Here is a 22,475-nt window from a genome sequence, read left to right as displayed (position 1 = left end):
ACTAACCCTTGCACCTAGCCTTTAAGGATCATACGATACCCTTAACTGTCCAACACATACTTACTGTTACACACTTTTTCCTGCGCAGAAAAATACACGTTACCCAGATATTGATAATAGAAAATAAATAAATAAATAAAAAAAAATAAAAAAAATGTAGACCTCAATGGCTTTGTTCAAACACGTGGCAGCTCAACCGGAAGTACGTATACGCTATTGTGCAACCAGTCGCATACACAATAATGCGACTACCACACAACCTTATAATGGCTTTTTAACTGAGTACGCAAAAGTGCGTCTTTTCTGTGCGCAAAACTGCGACTTAGCCGCATACTCAATACTACGGCACCCCTTTTAAACGCTAGGTTCTACCAACAAAGGAAAACAAACTTTGGCCCTCATTCAGAGCCGTACGCTCTGAGCAGAGCGCACGCTCTGAATGAGGGCCGCCCTCCATAATTATGGAGCGTCCTCCTGGACGCTCGTATAGCTGTGGGTCACCACTCACAGCCTATACGAGCGTGCAGTTTGATGGCCGCGATGGTCTTGACCATCGCGACCATCGCCACTGCGAGGCGGAGCCTGCGGTTGAGGTTTTCAACCGCAAGGCCCGGAGTGATTTTGGCTCTATCAGAGCCAAAATCACTCCCACTGACATCACTAGTGATGTCAGTGGGCCGGCTTCTGACGGTAGGCGTTCCATCGACAGCACGCCCCCTTTGATCAGACACAACGAGCGAAGGAAAGTCCTTCGCTCGTCGCGTCTGGCGCATGCGCACGACGGAGCTCCCGCCGTCGTGCGCATGCGCAGTGCACAACATCGACCCACTTGCGAGCGGACAGCCGCTTGCGAGTGGGTCTGAATCAGGCCCTTTGTCCTTTCTTGTCCCTGGATTCTAGTCAGCTTCCTTTGCTCACACGAAAATGGATAGCGACTTTTCAGCACAAAGCAGTTGCAGGAAAACCCTGCATGTGGCCACTCCACCCTTTGCTGAGATATCGCTAGACGTATGTGCCGTGTGAGTAGGTAAGTGACTTCACTCGATGAGCCCCCATCTAACAATATTGGATCAGAACCTCTATGTACCCCTGCCTGTACCTTCTAAAATCCTTCCTATAAACCTCTAAGGATGACGCTAATTTGCGTACGCAGTCACACCATAAATAAAGACTTAGACATAGAACCTGTGGTTCCAAAGCACAAGTGATATTCAGGTAAAAGTTCAGACAGTTACACGCAATTGATCAAGACACAATTTAGGCGCAAAAGTAAATCATACAGACCACAAGTACAGTATACGTACGCAGGCGCTTCTGGACCCAGAGATAGGCTTCAGCAAGAGACCACTCGTCATTCAGCATTCAGCACAAAGACTCCCAAATAGTGTCCGTGCACCCATACTTATACCCCCCCAGTATAAACAAGACAAAAGGTATGTCTGTTGCTGATGTCATTGGTTCTCAGAGGTGAAGCATCTGTTACAGTGCATCTAACAGGCTGGTTTAAACAGACTTTCCCTGCCTCTAACAGCTAGGGGTCTTCCTCCTCACGCCTTCTTCAGCATCCTAACAGTTGAATCTAAAATATACATTTTGGTTGCTTGTAGGTTCTGCGGTCCATAACTCGAGAATGCATAATGCGATCTCCTCACCGATAGCACCGGAAAACTGTGGAAAGAGTATGCATCAGAACAACTCCAAGAATGACGTGTTTATCTTGTATAATTCCTTAGTTAACAAATATCTTTATTTCTTAGCATTTAAACTAACTGAACCTTCTTGAATCATACACTTTAAAGCTTATTGAACCTTATGTATGAATATGAAATGTGTGGGTATTCAGGGTTTGGTATAAAGACATTTAATGTGTGTATGAAAATGCATTTGTCTCTAACTGAGTGAACATTTTAGCAGTGTGGCATGCTGGGTTAGATAGTTCTACATGTCCTGTCAGCAGCCCCCCCCCCCCACCACCTTTCCTGTGTTCAAAGGGAAAATACCTCTGTCGGTCTCCTATGTGAAAATGCAAACTACAAGAGACATTCTAGCCAGACCACCCGTAGTGAGCAAACACTATGCAGGAAACTTATCTACACAAGCCAGTTGTCACCTGGCCACTTGCTTATCAATACTATAAAGCCATTTCTGGAATATATCCTTTATAATACGTAAAGTAATGAAATAGGTTTTTAGTGAATCACCGTAACATATGATAATGGTCACAGATGCATTCATATGATGCTAATGGTATTATCGCCACATGTACTAAAATGTGAGTTTATCTAAAATGGCGCTTAGGCAGCCATTTCGCAAAATGGCGTCTTGCGGCCAGTCGCAAGATGGTGTCGCTGCGATTCAATTTTAAACTGAACTTGTCTCAGCCAATTATTCAGCTTCGACACTTTATACCAGTTTTTGCACTGTCTGCATATTAATACACAAATATTTCAATATCACGTCATTTAACCTAGATTGAGGGAACCTCTATTTACTGTGCGCTATCCCTACACACCTCTTCACATATATATATATATATATATATATACTAGCTGATGTGCCGGTTTCACCCGGGTAGGCCTTAGATATTTGCTGTTTCCATTTCTCACCACTCTAGTAACACATTAATCCTTCACCCCTATAGTAATGCATCCCCTCCCCCACTGCTGTAATAAGACATTACCCTTCCTCACCTCTGTACTAGCACATTCCACTCCCTCACCTCTGTAGCAACACATTATCCTCACTCACCTCTTTAGTAACACATTTCCTCCCTCGCCTGTTTTGTAGCACATTCAACATTTCCCTCCTTCACACCTGTAGTAACACATTACCCTCATTCACCCATGTAGTAATACATTACCCTCCCACACTTCTGGAGTAACACATTACCCTCCCTCACCTCTGTAGTAACATGTTACTCCTGCTCATACCTGTAGTAACACATTTACCTCCCTTGCCTCTGGAGTAACACATTCCCCTCCCTCACCTCTGTAATAACACATTACTCCCACTTACCCCCGTTGCAACCCATTTTTCTCCCTCACCTGTGTAGTAACACATTTCCCTCTCTCACCTCTACAGTAACACAATCCTTCCCACACACCAGTGCTAACACATTACCCTCCCTTACCTATGGCCTAAGAGCTATTGAGGAATCCATGAAAACACATTTTACCCCTTTGCAGTGCTGTCTGCCTCATAAGCCACGTCAGGATGAAACAGCTAGTAACAGCTCCACGGGTGTGGTTGCAGCGCAGTCTAAAATTCAAATAGGGGCGTCACATCAACTGCCAGTAATATATGGCAGCATTTGGGGTGGCAGTTGGTGTGGCTCCCCTATTTGAATTAGAGATGTGCTTTTCGGATTTACTCGGATATGTTCGGTTCTCATAAACGGCATCATATTGGCTATCCGGCTCTCACGTGTTTTGGATATATATATAGGTGTATATAGAGTACTTTACGGAAATAGTTAAATACATTTTTTAATATTCTTCACTCAATTGAATAATGAAAAATAATCAACAATGTCTCAAGATGAATTAGGTAAGTGATTAACAATTATTCAGTATGATATGATTAAATTCCACTATATATCAATACTCTGCATGTCTGTGTGCTGATCTGTAGATGAGAGACTTGCTGGATGCCATTGCACAGCAACCACCTCACAAGCTGTCTGTGACATCACTCATGTCACAGTACAGTGGATGATCTCATACAAGCCTGACTATCTATAAAGCAGCTGGTTCCTGTTGGTGGCAGTTTGTATGTTTCAGTGGAGGAAAAAGCAGAAAGATTTCCCAGTGGAGTAACAAGTTGGAACTGAAACCCCAAGAAGTTGTCTGTAAGGATAAAAACATGGAGGAATTAAAGGACAAAAATATCCGTCTGCTGACAGAGAATGCCGAGCTCCGTAAGATGGTTGGGTTGATGCAGGAGAATGTTGAACTTCAAAACACCTTGAGGAAACATGAAAACCACGCACGCAACTTGTCACCCGAAGGAAAGCATGACAGTCCCAGGGACCACAATGACACTGGTAAGAGATTCTACCGTACACAGCCTCTTAGAAGAAATAGAGATAAAATAAAGAGGGGATATAAAATGATGATTACTGTAATAAAATGCATTATAACATAGGAATTAGAATATTGCACAAACTAGAAATAAGTCTATTTCTTTTATTATTATGTTATGTGAATGGAAGATAGGGGAGACCATTACCAGTCACCACCATGCAAAGGTGAGAAACATATTTCTAATACTTTCTCTACTGTTACTTATTTACACTGAGACTAACAATATGAGGGATATTGTATTTGTTTTGTGAGTACAATAAGATCATTCTACTTCACACACAGGGGAAGAAGTATGGGAGACAATGGAGGCGCCTGCCGCCGGGCGCCAGCACTGGAGGGGCACCTATTCCATCACCCACATTATATTCACCCCACTTAGGGCTGTAAATATGGGGGGTAGAGGCCTCATAGGTGTGGGATCCTCAGTTGAATCTTATTCCTGGATGCATAGATGGGTGGATGGATATATGTATAAGTGAATGGAGGGTGGATGGAAGGATAAGGGGATGGATGGAAGATATATGGATAAGTGGATGGAAGGATAAGTGGATGGATAAATAGGTGGATGGAGGGTGGAAGGATAGATGGAAGATGGGTGGACAAAGGGGGGACGGATGGATGGATGAATAGGTGAATTGAGGGCGGTAGAATGGAAGATACGTGGATGGAGGGTGAAAGGATGGATGGATGGAATATGGGTGGACGGATGGAGGGTGGATGGCACCTTTAGTTAATTTCATCTTTTATCAACCACAGATGGGAACCAGGTACAACTCTATAAGACAATTGCTGGAGAGATTGCTTTTCAGTTGGAGTGCAGGATCCTATCTGCCATTTTCCAGCAGAAGAATCAACAGTATGGTTTCTTGGTGTCCAACATTGGAGAAAAAATTATCCAGGTAAATAATTAATGTTAATATTGGGACAAAAGAGATAAAGCAGTGTCAGGGAAGAAGTCTGCAATAAGATACCCATCCTCAATGGATGACATTTTTCTTCTTGGAAGGTTATAAAGTGTGGCTCAATTAATCCAAAAGCCAAAAGAAAAAGTGGAAACTAATGTGTTTCTAAAGAGTAATAAAGGTGACTCATGGAAAGGTAACAATATTAAAAAAAACTTTAAAATGGAATCAAGTTGCTTAAAATGTCACTTTCAATCCCCACTGTTTTTATATAGTACTGTCCAACCCTCAGCAATCCCTTCACCTTTTCAAGATTAGCTTTTCTAGTATCAGTTTGAACTGGGAACCTGATTCAGATCCACTCGCTAGATGTGTTCGCTCACTAGATGTGTATGCAAATTCGGCAAGGCAGGTGATCGCACGGCAAGGCATTAGCACGCCCACTATGTCTTGGCGTGCGAACGCTTTGTGTATGCGGACGCACACCAGCCAGTCTTAAGACGCCCACTTGCGCACGTCATCTCCAGGAAGTGTATGCATGCCTGCATTCGCACCTCCACTCCCCCGTTTCTAGCTGCCAGCCCCTGTCACCACTCACAAACGGCTTCTCCTGTCACTCAGTCAGCCGGGCTGTCTTTGCGCAGCGAGCAAACACTTCCCGATCGCTCGGACTGGTTCGCAAACATGCACTGCAATGCATGCGCACAATGCAAACATAAGAAATGCCCATAAAATATAACCTTCAAAGATTGTGTGTGATAAATAATTGTTGCTGGGTTGTCTTTGTTGCATGACCCCCCCCCCCAATACGTGACGTAAGATTTTATAAGTCTGACCAGTTATGTTTTTTTTTTACTGCACTTTGGAACATACAGACAAATTATAAGTCATTGTAATGCTGTTATTACTTTCATTACCCCTCCCCACAGGTGACTACCTGCCCATTCACAAGCAAAGTTGATGAGAAACTAAGAGCTGAACTGACTCAGCGCTACCATGAAACTATGAATCGCCTGAAAAAGTTAGGGTATAATAAGCAGGTCCACCCCGTCTTATCAGAGTACCTGGTGAACACGTATGGAGTAATGAAGGACGACACCAAGGAAGTTGTGTGCCAGAGTAACAGAGAGACCGTGCTCAGGATGGTGAGAGAGTGCACTCCAAAAAATATAGTGGAAGATGTGGAAATTCTTTTCAACTGTCTCCACTATATGTCAGTGGAGGATGGAAAGCCGCTCTTCATTTAGTCAGCGAACATGGCATTGTCACCCACCACTAACAGAGACAATGCCCAAACATCGTCTTCATCAGGACAACAGAAACCTACACTACATACCATCTGTGATTGACATTAGTTCGCTGAAAAATGTACATTTTTTAAAACCAAAATTTTATTGATTTGTCATTATTGGTCTTTGTATTATCACATAAGGGTGATGTAGCAACAGCAATAGAAATCCAAATCCAAAAGAAATAAGGAGTAAAATATCAGAAAGAAAACAATTCTATAATAACCAAAAGGGTATATTAAGTGCAGTGTGTGTTCTCATCGGATACAAACACATTATGTGACATTATAAAAAAAAAACAAAGCAGAATGAACAATATCAAAATTAAACAAAATATAATGCTAATGACAGGTGCAAAACAGATAATTCACATTGATATTACACTGTATGAACAAACTAGTGTGAAACCGATCACAGTGATTACAAAAGAGATGTACAATCACTTTTTCCAACAAAAACCCGGCTCCAACCCAGGACACTGACTGAGCATGGTTTGGAGTTTTACCGCTTTGACACTGGTTGCTGGACTTAGGGTATTCACACCGGACCCGGGTCTTCCATGACCCAGGGCTTCCGGCATTACAGTGGCATGAGGCATGACCTTGATCATCGTGACTTGGGTTGTGCCATTTACACTACACCGTTACCCAGGGTCAGATTCCGCGGTCACTCGACCCCGGTTATTTTTCAGAGACCCTTTTGTACTGAGCTGAGACCTGGGTAGAACCGGCAATAACCCGGATTATTACGGCAAGATAAAAGGGGAGTATTATTCCATTATATTATGAAAATGGGGCCGCCATTACAAATGTTGGAACTCGGCACCTATAGGGGTGTGTGACCAACTGTGTGTGTGTGTTTGTGTGGGGGGTGGGGGGGCCTTTTCATACAACTGGAGGTGGTGTGGCTGAACCTCCTTGGCTGGTCTAGTCCATGTGCTTTATACATACTCCCACCCTCTCAGTGCCCCTGCCTAAAAAGCCCTGCTTCCAGAATAAGAGCTGAGGTCTAATGTCATGTGGTGATTACAGAGCTATACCTTCAACCAATAAGAAGCTGATTTAGCGATTCATGCAAATCATGGTAATTGCAAGTGCATGGAAATAAATGTGTATATGTGCTCATATACAGAGTTGCATGCATCTTTACAGCCACAACACCCCTACCCATCTTCTGGTGGAAGTAGCCATCATCACTATTGTTATTATTCTGATTGTCGTTTACTCATATGGTGCCACAAAATGTCATGGCGTTTTATAGGGAACAGCAACACACAAATAATACAATATAATCAAACAGACAGTACAGGGTGAATAAACAACCAGTGTGATATCTATCCTGCTGAATGACTGTAACAATAGCAGTCACTGACCCAGTGCCCTGTGAGATCAGACAGACAGGATCAGAGCCACAGACAGAGTAGGGTTGCACTGGAGACATGGACAGTGCAGGGTGTGAATGAAGAGAGCTTACAGTCTAGGGGAGTCGAGGAAAACTGGGAGGTGAACTGGGAACTATCTGGGAAATGCACTATCAGCTGCATTTGCATACCTGGCATAATAGAGCCATCCACAGTCTGACAGAGTTCTGTGTATACTCACCTCAGAATAGTCCGCAATTCCACCTACACGTCCTCAGACAACTTAGCCTATGTGCGAAGGCCCTGTTGCTGTCTAGTTACATTCCTTCAGCTGTACGTGGAGATGTGACTAGTTCACAGTTGCTCAAAGTTGCGTATGCCCGGCCACAGGCATGCACAGTGCTTAATATCACACGATCGCCCACAAAATGGATTTGTGTACAAATCTGAACTAGCCCCTAAGTCACAGTAATTAAAGGAAAGATGAAGTATTCCTAAAAATAAAACACGTACCGTTTCAAGAAGGCCATCTACGTCAGCAAGTCTCGTCATTGGAGTATTCAGATGGGAGCCTACTCACAAGGTGGTTCTATAATATATATCAAAGACAGAAAAAACACCTTATTGTGGCGCTAATATGGCATATATAAAAAGTTTACTTTTTGGAAAGATTATTCTTTAGAATAGCAAATAATATATTATTTAAAAAAAGGTCCAGGACGCCCTACAATCACTTACCTGCAACTTCCACAATTGAGAACTCTGCCACCTCACAATAGATAAATAAAGTCAATATTTAAATGTTGGAAGCACAAGTCAGATCAATGGAGTAATTATACACAAGGGGGGGCGATTCAATGTAGTGTGATGGCTTGTTCTGGAACATTGATAGCTTTCCTCTCACAGCCCTTGGTTATCGCTTATTAATAAAATATATAGTACAGTGCATCCGGAAAGTATTCACAATGCTTTACTTTTTCCATATTTTGTTATGTTACAGACTTATTCCAAAATGGAATAATTTAATTTTTGTCCTCAAAACACCATACCCCATAATGACAATGTTTGAAAATTGAAAAGGAAAAAACAAAGAAATCACATGTACATAAGTATTCACAACCTTTGTTCAATACTTTGTTGATGCACCTTTGGCAGCAATTACAGCCTCAAGTCTTTTTGAATATGATGCCACAAGCTTGGCAAACCTATCTTTGGGCAGTTTCGCCCATTCCTCTTTGCAACACCTCTCAAGCTCCATCAGGTTGGATGGGAAGCGTTGATGCACAGCCATTTTCAGGTCTCTCCAGAGATGTTCAATCGGATTCAAGTCTGGGCTCTGCCTGGGCCACTCAAGGACCTTCACAGAGTTGTCCTGAAGCCACTGCTTTGATATCTTGGTTGTGTGCTTAGGGTCGTTGTCCTGCTGAAAGATGAACCGTCGCCCCAGTCTGAGGTCTAGAGCGCTCTGGAGCAGGTTTTCATCCAGAATGTCTCTGAACATTGCTGCATTCGTCTTTCCCTCTATCCTGACTAGTCTCCCAGTTCCTGCCACTGAAAAACATCCCCACAGCATGATGCTGCCACCACCATGTTTCACTGTAGGAATGGTATTGGCCTGGTGATGAGCGGTGCCTGGTTTCCTCTAAACATAATGCCTTGCATTCACGCCAAAGAGTACAATCTTTGTTTCTCATGGTCCTTCAGGTGCATTTTAGCAAACTCCAGGTGAACTGCCATGTGCTTTTTACTAAGGAGTGGCTTCCGTCTGACCACTCTACAATACAGGCCTGATTGGTGGATTGCTGCACAGATGGTTGTCCTTCTGGAAGGTTCTCCTCTCACAGAGGAATGCTGTAGCTCTGAAAGAGTGACCATCTGATTCTTGGTCACCTCCCTGACCAGGGCCCTTCTCCCCCGATCGCTTAGTTTAGACGGCCGGCCGTCCTGGTGGTACGAACTTCTTCCATTTATGGATGATGGAGGCTGTGCTCATTGGGACCTTTAAAGCAGCAGATATTTTTCTGCACCCTTCCCCAGATTTGTGCCTCAGGACAATCCTGTCTCGGAGGTCTACAGACAATTCCTTGGACTTCATGCTTGGTTTGTTCTCTGACATGCACTGTCTGTCAATTGTGGGACCTTATATAGACAGGTGTATGCCTTTCAAAATCATGTCCAATCAATTGAATTTACCACAGGTGGACTCCAATTAAGTTGTAGGAACATCTCAAGGATGGTCAGTGGAAACAGGATGAACCTGAGCTCAATTTTAAGCTTCATGGCAAAGGCCGTGAATACTTATGTACATGTGATTTCTTAGTGTTTTTTTTTTTTTTTATTAAATTTGCAAAAATCTCAAAAAAACTTTTTACACGTTGTCATTATGGGGTATTGTGTGAAGAATTTTGAAGACAAAAATGAATTTATTACATTTTGGAATAAGGCTGTAACATAACAAAGTGTGAAAAAAGTGAACTTTGTGAATACTTTCCGGATGCACTGTATATTCTACACAGTGCTGCCTCCTGTGACTGCTCTTGGTGAGACACACTGGGTGGAATTCAATTGATTTTGCGGCCCACATCTCCCGTCTAAAATGACAGATCGCGGGTCGCTATTCAATTGTGCCAGAATTTGAAGCTGATCGCGCCAAACATGTCACTTTTTGCACATTTCATCTCTCATCCCCCAGGGGCTGCGAGCTGAAATGTAGCGCTTGGCAGCTGATCGCGCCCGACAGGAGCAAGTATAGAATAGCTCCGTCGGGCACGATAGGGGCTGAAGAGAATTGAATTCCGCCCATTGTCTTCATTCAGCCTTCACTTCGCCTTATGAGTACGAGAATTGCATGGCGATCAGATGCTGGGGATATCTCTATGTAAGGTGTATTATTGATTGTATCAAGAAATTTCCTGCTGTAATTCTTGAATATATTTATATGTAAATTGCAGATCGCACTGTCCATATTGGGTTAGAAGGATTGTAGATTAATTGTGATTAAACTCACGATAGCACAATGAGAGGGAAAGGTGTTATTCATATAACTAGCATGACAGTAGTAAAATACGCAACATATCTGCACTCAGGGCCTGAATTAGCATTGCACGCAGGCCCGGCGACAGGGGGGGACTAAGGGGACAGATGTACTGGGCCCCAAGCTCCCGAGGGGCCCACGCACCTTGCCTCTCCTGCAGTCAATTAGGTAGGCGATTCAGATTCAGTGCCACTGCAGTGCGGCAGTAGAGACTACATCTCCCAGCAGCACTCGCTACAGGAAGTCCAGTACCCACCAGGCAAGTAAGAGTGCTGGGAAGGAGGGGGCCGATGGCGAGAGGAGGAAGGAGGAGTCTATGGCCGGCGGCGAGGAGCGCTCAGCGCACCAACAACAAGTAAGTCAAAAGAAAGGTGGAAAGTCATGAGGCTACAGAGCAGTGGCTGTCTGTGTCCCCCTCCACAACAGGAGCAGTGCGTAAAACAAGAGCTCTGTGACTTGTATGATAGGTCACAGAGCAGCCACTGAGGGTGTGGGCATGTATGTACAGTAAACAAACTGTACATATGGTTTCCTTTCCTAAACAGAGCTGCCTGGCAGTATAATGGGAGAGCAGGCTGCAAACAGGCATTTAAATTTAGGTAAGGGATGTATTCTGTGAATAAATGTAAGACGGTCTTTAAAGTAAGGACATATCCCGTTTTATAGTATATGTAAAACCAGAACCAATGTCTCCAGATGCATTATGACTAATATTGTGAATTGGGACACAGTGTTGTATATATTGGGAGTGGGGTCACAGTGTAGAATATACTGTTCATTGGGGGCACAGTGTGGCTTATATTGTTAATTTTTATTGTGTAGTTGACACCCTGATTGTATGAGTTCATGTGTGAACAATTAAAGTATCTTATCTTCAGTGTTATGGTATTCACATGTACATATCTACTAGGAAGGGATGGAGGCCCCAAAAAGATGTGTGTACAGGGCCCCAAGATTTCTGTTGCTGGCCCTGATTGCACATAAGTGCAATGCTGAACGCAGATTCCAGATTATCGGGACTCTACGCATTTGTGCAGTAAGGGTCCTGCATAATCGCACGCAGCTCCTACTATGCCTCTGCCTGAACATGTTAAACTCTTTGTCATGTTCCTCAAATCATTCCTCAACAATTTTTGCAATGTGGCATTATCCCGCTGAAAGAGGCAACTGCCATCAGGGAATACTATTGCCATGAATGGGTGTACTTGGTCTGTAACAATGTTTAGGTAGATGGTAAGTGTCAAAGTAACATCCACATGAATGGCAGGACTAAAGGTTTCCAAGCAGAACATTGCTCAGAGCATCACACTGCCTCCGCTGTCTTGCCTTCTACCAGAGCCGTAACTAGACTTTTTGGTGCCCTGTGTCAGAAAGAGCATTGGCGCACCCCCATTTTTCAAATAGGGACATAACACTCCCAAGGGACATAGCCTCATGGGGAAGGGCCAGGGAACAGATAGGAGAGGCCAGGAGATGCTGGGGATGAAAGAAGAGGAGGCTACAAGTGAGAATGAAAATAAACAGAAAATTGACAGGCCCAAACAGCGCACCCTGCCCTGCAGTGCGCTGTGCCATGGCAAAGGCCACACTACCCTAGTTATGGCCCTGTCTTCTACCCATAGTGTAGCCTGGTGCCCAGGGCCGGATTAGGGCTTGTGGGGGCCCCCACCAATCCACACAGAGCCTACCCCTCCCCCTTCCCTGCCACCACACGGAGCCTAGCCCAACCCCCACCCCACCCCCCGATTACTTACCATCTGGCTCTGTATTTTAAATGAAACAGCACAGTCAGCACTGCTGCATAGCGTGCAGAGCAACTCCTGAGGCCCGACATCAGTGATCAGCGTCACGGACATGATGTATTACGTGATGCTGATGAGGGGACTCGGGAGCCGCTCTGCCCTCTATGCGGCAGCGCTGACTTTGCTGCTTCATTCAGAACATAGAATTGCGGCAGCTCAGCCACCCTAGAAAAATATATTATCCTGCACAGGATCAAAAAAGTTAGATAATCAAATGCATATAAACCAGCAGTAAATGGAAATAAGTTTCAATAATAATCAAATTTGTGAGAAATATAAATAGTCGCTGGAGGTGTTCCCAGAAATCAAATAACAAGTACTTAGAACATGGTAATTAGCCTAGGCTAATTACAAGCAAGAGATTCCTTTGTGGGGCACACTTTTGAGTAACAGTTTTGTATTATATAGAGCAAGATTAAAATGTAACTATTAATGATTTTTCCCATTAAAAAAAAGGGGGTATAATGACTCTTATATATAACGGATATGATGGAGTCATCCCTAAAATAACAAGTACAAATACAAAAAACATACACATATAAACAGAAAATTTAAAAAATATATATAAAGAAAATTTTAGGTGAATTGCTCGAATAATTCTCAAAATGGTTAAAATTACTGGTAAGAATATATCACTTCAATTAGTAAAATGGCAGATTAGGTATGGATCCCAAACAATAAATAATCAAACAAACATATAAAATGATTGTCACACTGTTAGTGGAAACGCAGTGTATTCGTAAAAAATATTGTCACACTGTAAGTGGTAGCGTAGTGTGTGTTATTCTTTTCTTATTCATAAAAAATCTTGTGACACTGTAGGTCATTAGTACAGCAGTGTAATATTTAAAATTGGTACAAATTTACCTGTGTGCTGTACCCCACTTCATTCGTGATGTACCCCACTTCATTTGTTTTTGTTAATATGGAGAACGATCACTTGAGAGGAGAGCAGGAACCACATACTAGAGATGAGCGTGGTCTGATGTCAGAGATACGAACCCACCCGAACGTAGTGGATCCGAGTCAGATCCAAGTAGGCTCTGGTATTCCCGCCTAACTCGGATCTCAAATGAGGCGAAACGTCATCATCCCGCTGTCGGATTCTCGCGGGTTTTGGATTGTATAAAAGGTTCCGCAATCGCCGCCATTTTTCATTCTGGCTGTGGAGAGTGAAGAAAGAGAGAGCTGGGAACTGTGCTGCTGTGCATAGTGGCTGGCTACAGTTGTGTTGTCATTGTCAGTCACTCGGGCTGGCTGCCTAGTGTCCATTGGGGCTGGCTGCTGTCCATATAGGGGCTGGCTGTTGTGAGGTTGTCCTGTCCATTGGGGCTGGCAGTTGTCCATAACATAATACATATAGGGGCTGGCTGGCTGTTGTCCTGTCCATAGGGGCTGGCTGGCTGTAGTCCATAGGGGCTGACTGGCTGTTGTCCTGTCCATAGGGGCTGGCTGTTCTGTTGTGTTGTCCAGGGGGTGCTCTGTCCATCAGGGGTGCTCTTCACCCCCAGCGTGAAAAAAAAAATATATTTTTTTTTATTTCTCTGTGTGCGTTAGCCACACTTATTATTATTAGGTGCGCAGGTGTGCTGCCTGTGTCTCATTTATCAAGGGGCTGCTGCCTCATTCAGGGGTGCTTCCCCTCCCAGTGTGAAAAAAATAAAACCAATTTTTTGTGTGTGTGCTTGTTAGCCACACCTGCCGTGTGTAAAAATAAAACCAATTTTTTTGTGTGTACGTGTTAGCCACACCCGCCTTGTGAAAAAAATAAAAACTATTTATATTGTGTGCGTGTTAGCCACACTTATCAGCAACGGGGGTGCGCAGGGGTGCTGTGCTGCCTGTGTTGTTTATCAAGAGGCTGCTGCCTCGTTCTGGTGCTAAAAATTAATTCAATCAATCAAAATCAATCAATCAATTAATGTGTGTTTTTGTGCGTGTGTTGTGCGCGTTAACCACACTTATCACCAGCAATGTAGCTGCGCAGGGGTGCTGCCTGTGTCGTTTATCAAGAGGCTGGTGCCTCGTTTGGGTGCTAACAATTAATTAAATCAATCAAAATCAATCAATCAATGTGTTTTTTTCGTGTGTATGTGTGTGGGCGCGTTAGCCACACTTATCACCAGCAACGTAGCTGCGCAGGGGTGCAGTCTTTGTCGTTTATCAAGAGGTTGTTGCCTCGTTCAGGTGCTCTCCCTCTCAAGTTCCCCCCAAAAATAATTAATTAATCAATCAATCAATGTGTTTTTTTTTGGGGTGTGTGTGCGCGTTAGCCATGGCATCACAAACGCCTCTGCTGAGATTTACATAAACATTTTCGAAGGTTAAATTGAGAATATGGTTTAAAAAATGGAATAACGCAGCTAAAAGTGCGTTCTCTGATTATAGTGTCCCTAATAGCTTGACTTTAGTGAGTCAGAGGGGCAACTCCATGCAACCATATTCCAGCTGCTCCTCCTGTAGCCCAGGTCAGAAAATGTGTAGGGGATGTGGTGATGATATGGACTAAAATGAGCTCACATCCACTAAAGTGGACAATGAATCCCCAATTTAACAGGGAGCGCATCTGCAATTTATACACAACACAGAATGGGTTGATGATATAGGCTTGGGTGATGGTCTAATCTGGGGTGATGTATACATCATCTTCTTCACACAATTTTAATTTGTCCCCACTGGAATCCACCATTACAGGTGCCTCTGTAATTTTGGGGAAGTAGTCTCAGGCCGATCACTGACAAGGTTCCCGGCTGTGCTGAAAACTCTTTCTGAGTACACACTGGAAGGTGGGCAGCTCAAGTAAAGCAAAGGCAGTTTTGTGTAAGGGCCTCCAAATTGCCTCTTTTTTCCTGTCAGTAGTTATTTACATCTCTGCAGATCTGTGTCCGTTAGGAAGAAAAAAACAATGTCTTCATCCCATCTGGGATGAAAATCCACTCCCAGCAGCAGGCAAGGCGCTCAAGACACAACGTAAGACTTAAACCTTGAAACTTAAATGTTGCATTTGCTACTCTGTTCCGATTGTCTACTCCAGTTAAGTAGACAGTGGGTACAACGGCAGTTTGAACTGAAGACCACTAACTAACTGTGTTTTTTTTTAACGTCTCTGCACAGGTTGGGAAATGCTTTATCGGAAGGTTTGCAAAGAATTATTTAACAGTCAATTGTTTTTGGAAAGCACTCTTCCTGGTCCCCTTCTGGGATAAAAATCCACTCTTAGCCGCAGAAGCAGGCACAGGATTCTCAAGAAAGACACAACGTAAGGCCTTAAATCATGGGTAGCCAACCTCTGTCCTCGAGAGCTACTAACAGTTCACGTTTTCCAGACCATCTAGCTGGTGCACAGATGGTACTCACCAACATATTTGGAAAGATCCACAGGTAGAGTTAATTATTTATTACACTTGTGATTCTGTGAGGAGACCTGGAAAACATGCACTGTTGGTAGCTCTTGAGGACCAGGGTTGGCTACCCCTGCCTTAAATCAGAGATCTTACGCTTGTCCACATATCTGTGCTGGTTAAGTGGCACCTTGAGGCCACTAACCATGTTTATTTTAATGTCCCTGTACAGGTTGGGAAATGCTTTTTTATGTGGAAAGCACTACTAGAAGTCTTCCTGGTCCCCTTCTGGGATGAGAAAATCCACTCCCAGCAGCAGCCTCCTCCCCTCCCCTTCTTCCTCATAAATTTTCTTCGGAATCAAAAGATTAAATTAAATTTACTACCAATCACCCCTTCTTGTCCCTGCCCTGCCTTCAACTACATACATACTCCAACTCCCTCAGGCCTCTCTTGAATAATAAAAACATTTGTTTCCTGATGTGTCATGTTTGAATTTGAACTTCCATGTGTTTGTGCCCCCCACTGCTGCCGCTTAGCTTAGTCAGCCAGCTAGCTTGGTGCAAATTTACGGCCTAAACTGGATGAAAACAATATAGTGAGCTGTGAGGTGGTCAAAATTTACTGGAAATGAGTAGAAATAAATGTTATTGAGGTTATTAATACTGTAGGAACAAAAAAAAGGCCAATTTTATGTGCTTTTAGCTGTTTTTATGATTTCTTAAGAAAAAATCCAAAACCAAAACCAAACCGAAAAACAAAACACGGAGGTGAGGTTTTGGCAAAACCAATCCAGATCCAACACCAGGGGAGATCCAGATCCAAAACCAAAACACAGGGTCGGCGCACATCTCTACCACATACTAGTGGTGGAGCTGCTGCCAGTGCCACCAGTCATGATGATACTAGTCCATCTACATCATCTACTAGGGCCGATGCCCAGGGGCATACAGGGCTTAAGTCAGTGAATCTAAAATCAAGCAAGCAATGTTTTACAGTATTAAAGAAAAAATAAATAAAAGCTAGTTAGCTGCAGAAAAACAAAAAAAGCGCATTCATCAAATTTAAAAGTGTTTTTCAAATTCGGAAACTTTGGCTAAAAATGTAACAATCAGTCCAGCATCACCTATCTGCTCCCTTCTCTCTGTTAGATCGAAGCGCCTGCCATCTCCACCACCAACATCCTCATCATCAACCTCCTCCTTAATAATTGAAGGTAGTCCTTCCAAAAAAATGTTTTGTGGGGGCCCAAACAAATCAAGGACTTCAGCCACAAAAGTGTCAGTCCTTGTCACTAAAGTGCTTGGTTTGTTAAACTGTGCATGTCCTCCCAAGGACAATTCCATCTTGCACCTCTTTTCTTTACATTTTGCACAATTTGAGACATTGCCAACTGATATTATTATACTTTATTAAACTGCCATCCTGTCTGCCACTGCTGTGTGGCAATGTTTCATAGATGTCTGATATTTTTTTAAACTGCCGTGCGTTTGTGCCGCTGCTCTGTTGCTTACTTTAGCCAGCCAGCTCGCTGCAGCCTTTGGCCAATATTGGTGAAAAATAGTGAAATCAATATTGTGAGGTGGTTAAAAATGCCTGAAAATGATTGTTATTAAGGTTAATATTACTGTAGGAACAAAAACAGGCCCAAATGATGTGGTTTTAGCTGTTTATATCATTTTTTGAAAAAAAAAAAAAGAACCAAAACACGGGTACATACATCGCAATGTGAGTGAGACAACGCTCACACTTCTCAATGCTGCCGTGCACAGAGGTGCCCCGGGCCCTCTATACAGTCTGTTCCACTGTCCTCCCACTATTTCTATATATGTGCCTCTTCCCCCTTCCCATAAATGTGCCTCTGCCCCTTCCCATAAATGTGCCTCTGCCCCCTTCCCATAAATGTGCCTCTGCCCCCTTCCCATAAATGTGCCTCTGCCACCTCCCAATAGCTATGCCAAACCCTCTCGCTTATGTGCCTCTACGCCTTTCTTATATGTGCTTCTGCCCATTCCCATCTTTAATAACTTTTAATCATTTCCTATGCCCCTTCCCCAAATCTGTGCCCCCAGCCCCTCATATTGTATCTGTACCCTTCGCTTCTGTGCCTGTGCCCCCTCTCTATCTATGCCCCTTTCCAATTTTCCTCTGTGTGCCTCTCCCCATATATGCCGCTGCCCCCTTTATCCATGTGTGCCTCTACCCCCTCACCCAATGGATGCTGGCTGAGGATCAGAAGAGGCATGACTGAACGGAGGAGCAACCGCGGCCAACACCACATAATTGAACCTAAGAATGCCAGGTGAGCACAATTCTAAATGATTAAGCCATTATGGATTTTTGTTCCCATTAAAAAAATGCTTTATTCCTTTATAATCATTAATGGTTTCATAATGGATTTTTGTAACTACTTGCCTGGCATGGTCACATCAGATGCGACCAGTCAGAAATACCCACTGGGCGGCTGCAGTAACTTAATCTTCCACCAGCCACAAATCTCAGAGAGACCTCCCGGGCAATCTGCACCCACGACTCCACCTCCAATTTCTCCCGATTACTGCTGTCAACAGTAATTGGCCAGTTCCGTGGAACCCCCACCCAGCTCTGCAGTGCAGCCACAGCTCTGCTCCCAGTCTCCTGATCACTATACCACAGTAATTGGGCAATTCAAAGATGCTCCCCACCTGGTGCTAGATGTGTTTACACCCCCAGAGTGTCTTGATCATTGATCAAGCAGCCCAGCATCTTCCGGCAGCTGCAGTGCAGTGGCAGTTCCACTCTGCCCCCAGTCAGTGTCTCGATCACTGCTGGCCAAAGTGATCGGGCAGCCAACTCAGTGTAACTCCCACCTAGCAGCCACTCTCGCCTGTGTGTATATGTGTGTGTGTGAAACATTGAAATTAATTTCCTGATATTTGCCAGAATTATTTGGTGTCACCGGTATGTTTATCTATGTATTTGGTACCTGTTCGGCTACTATCTGGAGGGCACCACTGGTTATTTGGAATATATATAAATAAATTTTTTATATATATATGTGCAGAACATATACAAAATACATATATATATATGTGCAGAACACACCGCCACATCAGTAGTCACCACCCCTGTCATACTGGTCACGCCTTCTGCAGAATGCCCACATTAGGACCTTCATAAATTTCAGCTCCAGGCCCATGTGGACCTTAATCTGGTACTGTATATGATAACTAAAGAAAAATAAATAAAATACTCTCTCAACTCTCTCCCTCCTTTCCTGGAAAGGCACTAAAACCACAACCACAGGCCGGGCCACCTTCCTCCATTGCTCCATGGTCAAGTTCTGATGTTCATGTGCCCATTGTAGGCACTTTCGGTGATGGACTGCGTTCAGCATGGGCGATCTGATTGGTCTGCGTTTATGCAGCAAGCTGTGATGCACTGTGTGTTCTGACACCTTCCTATCATTGCCAGCATTCATTTGTTCTGTAATTTGTGTTACAGTAGCTCTTCTGTGGGATCAGACCAACTGGGCAAGTCTTTGCTCCCCACACGCATCAATGAGCCTTGGGCATCCAGACCCTGTCACTGGTCCACCGGTTGTCCTTACTTGGACCACTTTTGGTAGGTACTAACCACTGCATACGGAGAATACCCCACAAGACATCACATTTTGGACATGATCTGACCCTGTGGTTTATCCGTCGCAACAATTTGGCTCTTTTCGCCAAGATCCTTACACTTGCCCATTTTTCCTGCTTTCCAACTTCCTAATATATACCACCCCTTGACCCAATTCACTTCATCTGTTGGTATATTATTACTGATTGGTATATACAGTATATATATATGATTATATATATATATATATATATATATATGTATGTATATATATAGCCTTCTCTATCCTTTAATGTGAGTCTAACATTAAAGGGGGGACTTTTTTCACGAGGAAAGGTGGCACTGCTGTGCATGAGTGTTGGTCAGCTCCTGATGATGCGGAGTTATTATCAATAAGCTGGCTGTTACTAGCCTTGCTGATGTCCAATGAGTGCAATGTTTTCTTTTTGTATGCTGATGTGATAATCTAAGACTGGACCCAGATTGCCATTTTCTGATCCCTTCCCCTTTTTCTGTATTGCCCCATATCCATTACTATCCCCAGGGGCATAACTAAAAATATCTGGGCATAATTGTGATGGGGCCTCTATACGCCATCATAAAGTTATACCCACCACAATGTCCCCTCCATCTCCAGGCAACACTCAATCTGAGGTGTGCATTAGTCTCCATATGGCACATTAGTGTCATTATACTTTATATACATGCATTGTAATCTAATTTTTTGTCAGGGACATGAACCCCAATGCGGCCTGGTCCCATAGATGTCACACCATTAACTAACTCCCTACAGTTGTAGGACTGTATGGTACTGCATCCTATCTATATGAAATAAATACAGTCCTTGGTTGATCAGTCATAAATATCTTTCCTAGTCGAGGCTTAGGTATATGCTGAAAAGTAAAAGACTATCAAACATTTGCAAATAATATTTGTAGTATTGGCATGTCTTTGTAGTACAAAATTGTTTGGAGCCAGCTCAGTGTGCCCTGCAAGAATATGCTATGGCGCCCAAGTGTCTCATCCTCCTTCTTCCTTATGCAGTACAGCCTATATAACACTTGGCGGTGCTATATGACAAAAAGCATTGATAAAAGGGATTTTCTATTGCCACATATTGAAGCCATAAAAAATCTTCTTTCACAACTTTTATTATTAAAACCTTGCTGGGGCAGCCTGTCAGTGGTCAGCTCCTTGGTGATGCTGGCTGGCAGCAATAGACATAGACTTGCCTCTTCACCAGCCTGCTGCAGTTCTTTCTGTGCATGTGTGTAGTGCATGCGCACTGCACTGAAAGCCCAGTCTTGGGGGTAAATGTACTAAGGATCGATTGACTTTCGTTTTGTAGTTCGATTTAGCTCACCTCAAACCGACTCAAAACGAAAGTTCAAATCCCTCTTCAAATTCAAATCGAAATTTCAAATCCCTCTTCAAATTCCTCATTCGACTTCGTTCGCTTTGTAACAGTGATTTGCTGCTTGATTTGACATGTTCATTTACAAATCGAGCAGCAAATCACACTTCAAACCGAACTGCAAATCCCCGTCTGAATCGAACTGCTACATGCTTTTACTTTCAGCATGAGCAGTTTGTTTTCACACAGATACAGTACATGCAGACATCAGTGAGATGCCTGCATGTATCTTACTGTAACTAGTTAAATGTTAAAAAAAAGATGTGGACCCCCCCCCCCCTAAAACTGAACCAGCCCTGGACTTTTCACAGCCAGTCCTGGTTGTTTAAGTACAGGGAAAATAATACGTAGGGTTCCACTGTATTTAATACAACCAGCACTGGGCTCTGGAAACCAGTCCTGGTTATGGATTGATAGGGAAAAAATTGCGTAGGGTTCCCCTGTAAGATCCAGAACCAGCACCGGACCCTTTCTAGCAGGGGACTGATGCCACAGCCAGGGGAGGCCTATCACCAGGCCCCCCAGCCGCGGTATCAGCCCTGACCGCTAGTCAGCCCAGGCCAGGGATCCCTGGGGAGTTGAGGACCCCTCCAATAAAGGGGTCCCCCTCTCCAGGGCACCCCTAGCCTAGGCTGATAACCTGGGGCTATCCCCGCCACCCCTTGGCGGTGGGTGGCTGGTTGATAGTGTAGTGCATTTGAAAAAGAATAAAATATTGTCTTTTGTTGTGGAACTGCAGGTCCCAGCAAGCCTCCCCCATATGCTGGTACTTTTAGAACCACAGTACCAGCATCCTGGGCATTAAGGGCCCACTGGTACCTGTAGTTCCAGTGCAAAAGCAATATTTTATACTTTTTTTTTTTTTTTAAACAATATTAAAAAAGGACACACACACACCGTACACAGTATAATTTTATTAAACATACATGCACTCATACATGTACACACACATGCACACACAAATGTACTCATACCCACCTACGTATCCCTGTAGCATTGGTCCAGTAGAAATTCCATACGGTACCTGTGGAAAAAAAAACATACTCACCTTCTCCTATGCGTGGTTCTGTCCTCTTCGTTCCAAAGTAGGCATCCAAGGTTTTCTTAAAATAAAAAAACAAAATACGCGACCCACGCACTAGATAACACCAGGGATGGTTGCACCAGGATGGTTGTTATCTCCCAATTGAAGCGCTCAGACGCAGCTTATTCCTTTGAAGGTCCGTGTCTGAGTGTTCATTGGCTGAGAGAGGTGAACCTCCGTCTCTCTCAGCCAATGAATGGCTCCTCCATTGAAGTCAATGGAGAGCTGCAGGGTAACTAAAGCTTACGTTGTGGATCCCTTCATTGACTTCAATGGAGAAACTGTTCATCGGCAGAGAGATGGGGGCTGACCTCTCTCAGCCAATGAATGCTCAGACACGGACCTTCAAAGGGAGAAGCCACGTCTGAGCACTTCTTTCGAGAGATAACAACCATAAAAAAATTAAATATGCGTCCCACGTACTAGATAACAGCCATCCTGGTTGTTATCTAGTGCGTGGGACACATATTTAATTTTTTTATTTTAAGAAGACCTTGGATGCCTACAGGGACAGGTGGACCAGTACAGGTAATGTAGGTGAGTATGTGTGAGTGTGTATATATGAAT

General features: G+C 43.7%; 1 protein-coding gene across 1 annotated transcript; it reads left to right on the top strand.

Moving 5' to 3' along the window:
* The first annotated feature begins 3,861 nt into the window (after window positions 1–3,861).
* On the top strand, window positions 3,862–6,231 carry LOC148436349 (speriolin-like). Its single transcript, XM_088465011.1, has 4 exons — window positions 3,862–4,042; window positions 4,211–4,246; window positions 4,839–4,981; window positions 5,914–6,231. The coding sequence occupies exons 1-4, from the start codon at window positions 3,862–3,864 to the stop codon at window positions 6,229–6,231; spliced, it is 678 nt and encodes a 225-aa protein (XP_088321137.1).
* Window positions 6,232–22,475: the final 16,244 nt, after the last annotated feature.

The sequence above is a fragment of the Taudactylus pleione genome, unplaced genomic scaffold (assembly GCF_031769625.1).
Source record: "Taudactylus pleione unplaced genomic scaffold, aTauple2 ptg001794l, whole genome shotgun sequence".
In the NCBI taxonomy this organism is placed as follows: Eukaryota; Metazoa; Chordata; class Amphibia; order Anura; family Myobatrachidae; genus Taudactylus; species Taudactylus pleione.
Note: the sequence above shows the minus strand (reverse complement) of the source record. Positions and strands in the feature narration are given on the sequence as shown.